The sequence below is a fragment of the Arachis ipaensis genome, chromosome B4 (genome assembly GCF_059453495.1).
Source record: "Arachis ipaensis isolate K30076 ecotype BB chromosome B4, ASM5945349v1, whole genome shotgun sequence".
Lineage (NCBI taxonomy): Eukaryota > Viridiplantae > Streptophyta > Magnoliopsida > Fabales > Fabaceae > Arachis > Arachis ipaensis.
In genome coordinates, this window is record NC_142439.1 from 37,221,060 (window position 1) to 37,227,582 (window position 6,523).

Here is a 6,523-nt window from a genome sequence, read left to right on the forward strand (position 1 = left end):
AGTTATGATCGAGCAAATTTTACCAAAAACCCAATTTTACCAAGCTTCACCATTTACACAATTTCTTACCATACACATTCCAAATCATACCAAACCATTCAAAAACTTCATCTTTCATCACAATTAACTTGTTGTGTCATAATACACCAACATTAACACATTTTCCTTCACATTTCATCATCTTCAACATCAACACCAATATATCACACTTTTACAACCATAATGCCAAATCATCAAATTCAACATCTTACATCATCATTATGCCTTTTCAAGTTACACAATCAATCATCATTATCATATTACCATCATTCATCATACTCAAACCCAACAATCATTAATTTATCATAAATAACCACATATCATCATTTAACAACTCAACAACCATTTAAATTCAAACCTATCCTATGGGTCACTAGCCTAAGTGTCCATGAATATTATATACTACATAGAGAAAACCAAAACCATACCTTGGCCGATCTCCTATATGTCCAAAACTCAAAATTGAGCACCCAAGAGCTTTCAACCAAAATCCAAGTTTTCACTTCCACTCCAATAAGCCCAATTAAGTTCCAAAAGCTCCCAAAGCCACAATAATCAAACTATATACATATAAATCACCTCAAATCAACCTTGGGTTCCAATTAAACATAAATTCACTAGGGTTTAATGGCTCTTACCTCTTCCAACAGATTTGGATGTCAAAACCCAATGCTAAGCAAGGCTTAGAGCAAACCTAAACATCCAAAATCACAAAATCTCACTTAATCACAAACCCTAAGAACCGAAATTTTGGAGAGAAGAATAGAAAGGATTTTTTGGTTACCTCTCCAGTTTCTTGTATGAGTTTTGTAGAGCTTTCCTCAAGGAACGCGTAGCCACAAACGGTGCGGCGATCGGAGCTCTATAGCTCAAGATATGAGCTTCGGAAGAAGATGGTGAATAGTGCTTCTTCTTCCTCTCTTCCCCTTTCTATTTCTGAAGTGTGTGTGTGTGTGTGTGTGTGTGTTTAATGGAGTTGTGGCTGGTTTGGTTCATTTAATGAGCCTTTTATATGTTGGGCTTGGACCCAACTTGGGTCCGGTCCAACCCGTTAGCGTTTTTAGTCCGTTTGGCCCAATTTCAGGCCAAATCTTTAAAATTAACGCTTGGTTTTCCATTTCTAACATTTTTATAAGGTTTTTGCTAGTTTTCACTTTTTCTCATGTGGTACTGGGCAGACTTGAACCAATTCAACCGGTTCAACTGTCGGTTCGCGCTTTTTCACAGTTTTTCGCTAAAAGCACATTTTCTGACTCAGAAAAACCTACTGAGTCCAAAAATCACCTTTAAATCCTCAAAATATCACTCTAACTTTTCGAAGTCTAATTTGGACAATATTAATTACTTAATTAACCGGTTGATTAATTACGGTTCTTACATTCTCCCCACCAAATAAGAAATTTTGCCCTTAAAATTTGAATTACCTGAGAAAAGCTCGGGATAATCCTTTCGCATTTCGAACTCTACTTCCCAAGTATGCTCTTCAACTCCTGCTCACTCCCAAGCAATCTTAACCAATAGAACATCCTTTCCTCGCAACTTCTTCACACTAGTGTCATCGATCCTCACTGGCATTACTTGGAAAGTCAAGTTCTCTTTCAACTCGACCAATTCAGGCTCCAACAAATGAGCCGCATCCGATGTGTACTTACGAAGTTGTGACACATGGAATACATCATGCAAGTTAGACAGATGAGGTGGCAAGGCAACGTGATACGCCACCGGCCTGAATCTCTTCAAAATCTCAAATGGTCCTATGTACCTCGGATTCAACTTCTTGGTCTTGATTGCTCTTCCAATCCCAGTTGTCGGTGTCACCCGAAGAAATACATGTTCTCCCACTTCAAACTCTAGCGATTTCCTTCTCTGGTCCGCGTAGCTCTTCTGTCGATTCTAAGCTGTTAGAATCCTTGCACGAATCTTCTTAATGTTCTTAGTAGTCTCTGCTATTACCTCAGGACCCAAAACACTTGCTTCACCGGATTCATACCAACAAAGTAGAGATTGGCACTTCCGTCCATACAAAGCCTCATACGGAGCCAACCCAATGCTCGCATAAAAGCTGTTGTTATACGCAAACTCCACTAATGGCATGTAACGATCCCAACTTCCAGGTTGATCCAATACACATGCTCTCAGCATATCTTCCAATGTCTGAATAGTCCTTTCTGACTGTCCATCCGTCTGGGGATGATATGCGGTACTGAGACATAGTTTCGTACCGAAAGCTCTTTGGAAAGCTCCCCAAAACCTCGAAGTGAATCGGGGATTACGGTCTGACACTATGCTGGACGGCACACCATGCAACCTTACTATCTCCCTGATGTACAGTCTTGCCAACTCCTCCATAGAACAGTTTAATCGGATAGGCAGAAAATGACCAGATTTGGTTAAGCGATCCACGATCGCCCAAATCGCATCAAATCCCAACCTAGTCCTCGGTAAACCGGTCACAAAATCCATCGCGATTCTTTCCCACTTCCACTGAGGAATCTTAAGTGGTTGTAGCATTTCCGATGGTTTCTGATGCTCTATCTTCACCTTCTAACAAGTCAAACACTTGGATACCACGGTTGCTACATCACCTTTCATCCCAGGCCACCAGAACATCTTCTTCAAGTCATAATACATCTTCGTGCCTCCGGGATGAATAGAAAACCCACTATTGTGAGCTCCCGACAACAAATTTTGTCTCAAACTTCCGACATCCGGTATGCAAATCCTTCCCTTGTATCTCCATAATCCTTCACCATCCTTAGTGAATTCTTCACGCCTCTTATCACCAACTGGTCGAAACAATTGCTGAAGCTTTTACTCATCTTGCTGAGCCCTTTGTATTTCTAATTTAAACGTGCTCGAGATCTGTAACTGGTTCAAACAAGCTCTTCCGGCATCTTCACCAATATCTAGCTTTAGATCCACAAACTTATTTACTAGCTCCTCTTCCTTAATCCTCATCCAAGCAATCGTTAAGGATTTCTGACTCAAATTGTCTACTACTACATTTGCCTTTCCAGGGCGATAGCTCAACTCGAAATCATAATCTTTAAGCAACTTCATCCATCTTCTATGGCGCATATTAAGCTTTTTTTTATCAAAGATGTACTTAACACTCTTATGATCCGAAAAGACGCTAAACATTACTCCGTACAAGTGGTTCTCCAAATCTTCAGTGCAAACACAATTGCCGCTAATTCCAGGTCATGAGTTGGATAATTCACCTCATGTGGTCTTAGTTGACACGATGCATAAGCCACCACATTCCGGTGTTGCATCAACACGCAACCCAAACCTTTTAGTGATGCATCACAATATACTTCGAATGGTTTATGCGGTTCCAGCAAAATCAAAACTGGCACTAAAGTTAACTTCTGCTTCAAAGTTTGAAAACTCTCTTCACACTCCGATGTCCACACAAATGGAACCTCTTTCCTTGTTAATTTCATCATTGGTAGCACAATCCGAGAAAATCCTTCGATAAATATTCGGTAATATTCGGCTAAACCCAAAAAGCTCCTGACTTCCATCACAGTTGTCGGTCTTTCCCATTCCATGACCTCTTCTACCTTAGAAGGATCTACAGCTATTCCTCCTTTGCTCACCACGTGGCCTAAGAACTTTACTTCCTCCTTCCAGAACTCGCACTTTGACAACTTAGCGTACAACTTTCGCTCCTTTAAGATTTGCAGCACAATCCTCAAGTGCTCCTCATGCTCCTTTGCCGTCTTAGAGTAATCCAAGATGTCATCTATGAAAACCACCACGAATTTGTCCAAAAAGGGACGAAAGACTCTGTTCATGTAATCCATGAAAACAGCAAGTGCATTTGTTAACCCAAAGGACATCACCGTAAATTTGTAGTGTCCACATCGTGTCCTAAACGCAGTCTTAGGGATATCATCCTCTTTCACCCTTATCTAATGGTAACCGGATCTCAAATCAATCTTGGAAAACACTCTAACTCCTTGTAATTGATCCATCAAGTCATTTATCCTTGGCAGCGGGTACTTATTCTTCACAGTCACTTTATTCAGCTATCGGTAATCCACACACAATCGCATTCCTCCATCCTTCTTCTTCACCAATAAAACTGGTGCTCCCCACGGTGATACACTCGGTCGAATGAACCTCTTATTCAGAAGCTCTTCAACTGAGTCTTTAACTCAGCCAGCTCTATCGGAGCCATTCTATAAGGCGCAATCGACACTGGTCCGGCTCCCGACACCAATTCAATTGCAAATTTAATTTCTCTTTGAGGTGGGAACTCAGGGATATCTTCCGAGAATACTTCCGAAAATTCTCTAACCACCGGTATCTGATCCAAGTTCTGGACATCACCCAACTCATTAGCAACCAATAGAATATAGCCCTGACACTCCTTCCCACTACAATGCACCAATACAGAGTTCAGATAATACCCCGTAGCTACCACTGCTCCATTCTCTCCTTCCGGCATAAACTGAATGGTCCGCTCAAAGCAGTCCAACAAAACCCGATTCTTCGACAACCAATCAAACCCCGAAATCATTTATAGCCCCACCATTGGTAAACAGATCAAATCATGCACAAAATCTCTACCCTTAAGCTTGAAACCTACTTAATCTTGACCTAGTCATAACTGTTTGATGCGGAGTATGTACATGCAGATCGAAAGGTAACTCTGACACTTTCAAACCTAATTCCTCAACCTTAGCAAACGAAATAAACGAATGCGTAGCTCTAGTATCATATAATTCAACTAAGGACTTATCACCAATTAGACATATACCTCTCATCGACGGATCCGCCTTAGAAGCATCCTTGGCATTCACAACAAAGACTCGACCTTGATGTTGACTTTGGCCCGCATTTTGGTTCCTCCCACGAGTGCAATCCCTCGCAATGTGGCCAGGCAACCCACAATTGAAACAACCACCTAAACCAATTTTGCATGAGTCATAAGGATGGAAACGCCCATAACGTACACAAGTCAAATCCGGAGAATTCTTACTCTGATTTCCTTTCCCCTTAGCATACTGAAACTGAGTCTGAGTGTTCTTCCTGAAACCTCCTTGACCTTGAGGCGCATATCCTCCTCTCTTGAAGCTTTTCCCTCTAGGATGAAAATACTTGCCACGCCCCTGACTAGAGCTCCCTCCATGAGTGTCCTTGGACGCCGCCATGGTCTTGGCATATTATTCCACTACTCTAGCCTTGTTCACTAAGTTAGAGAAGACACGGATCTCCATAGGCGCCAGAGCAGTCATAATGCTATCCTTTAAACCCCTCTGGTACTTAATGCACTTCCAGCTCTCGTAAGTCTCTGGGGCACCTTGACATACCCTAGAAAACCTACAAAGTTCTTCAAACTTGTTGGTGTAATCTGTCACAGACATGGAACCTTGCTTCAGCTGCATCAGTTCCATCTCCTTTGCTTCCCTTGCAGACTCGGGGAAAAACTTCTTATAAAAGGCCGCTTGGAATACTTCCCATGGAATGTCGGTGTTTTGAAGTTGTAGCAAGCAAAACTCTGCTTGCCACCAGGGCTGGGCCTCTCCCACTAGCTGATAAGCGGCAAACTCGACATATTGATTGAGGGAAACATGCTGCACCTGTAAAGCATGCTCTATAGCCTAGAACCAGTGATCCACTTCAGTAGGATTTGTGGATCCTCGGAAAGTTGGCGGGTGAACCTTCAGGAACGTCGCCAAGGTCATCGGAACTCCACCTGTGTTATCACCGTTTCCTTCAGCATTATCATTGGAATTCTCTTTGCCATTCCCCTTGCCATTTCCCGCCGGTTGGCCTAACCTCTGCACAGCTTGTAGAGTCGCAGCAGCATTAGCTTTCATGGTGTTCGCTAAGTTAGCCATGGCCACCATGAATTCGGCATGGTTATCAGCCGGTTGCTCATTCCTACTTTCTCGGGTACGTGTTCGACCTCACCCGTGAGTGGCCAGGTAGGGTTCCTATCTACACCAAACAATCGATATCAGGGTGATCAGTCTCAATATCAAAAGTCTAGTGCTTTAATTGTCCCAAACAGGCACTCATAAACAAGCATGCTATGTAATATCAAACAGATAACCTAATATCATCAAAGAAAAGACACACAGAGTATGCAATGAAGCACAATCGTTCCATCCCTCAGGCTCACGAGGACGAACCACTCTGATACCACTAAATGTAACACCCTAATTAGCCTAAGCCTTACCTCGTGTCGTAAAGCAAAGGTTAATCAGAGATTACGACAGTTTTAAGCTCATACATAGTATATATATATATATATATAGAAGGAATAGTATAATCTAGAAGCCCGATAAAGGATACAGCTCAAAAATAGGATTTCAAAAGCGCAAAACATACTAACGAAGCTACTAGCTTAAGGCACAAGAAACAGCTAAGATACAGCAAAATATAAGTATATAATATCATAGGAAACTAGCCTTGACTCGCGGAGTTTAAGCCGGCTAGCCAAATATAGGTATACAGAACCAGACAGTAA

At 41.9% G+C, this 6,523-nt stretch overlaps 1 protein-coding gene across 1 annotated transcript; it reads right to left on the reverse strand.

The window, feature by feature from the left end:
- Positions 1 to 4,174: 4,174 nt before the first annotated feature.
- LOC107636418 (uncharacterized) lies at positions 4,175 to 4,567 on the reverse strand. Its single transcript, XM_016339930.1, has one exon. It carries the CDS (start codon positions 4,565 to 4,567, stop codon positions 4,175 to 4,177), a length of 393 nt encoding a protein of 130 aa, XP_016195416.1.
- Positions 4,568 to 6,523: the final 1,956 nt, after the last annotated feature.

Bases quoted from the DNA above. Each gene is read 5' to 3' on its own strand.
- LOC107636418 (XM_016339930.1), bottom strand. From the start codon at position 4,567: ATGATTTCGGGGTTTGATTGGTTGTCGAAGAATCGGGTTTTGTTGGAC.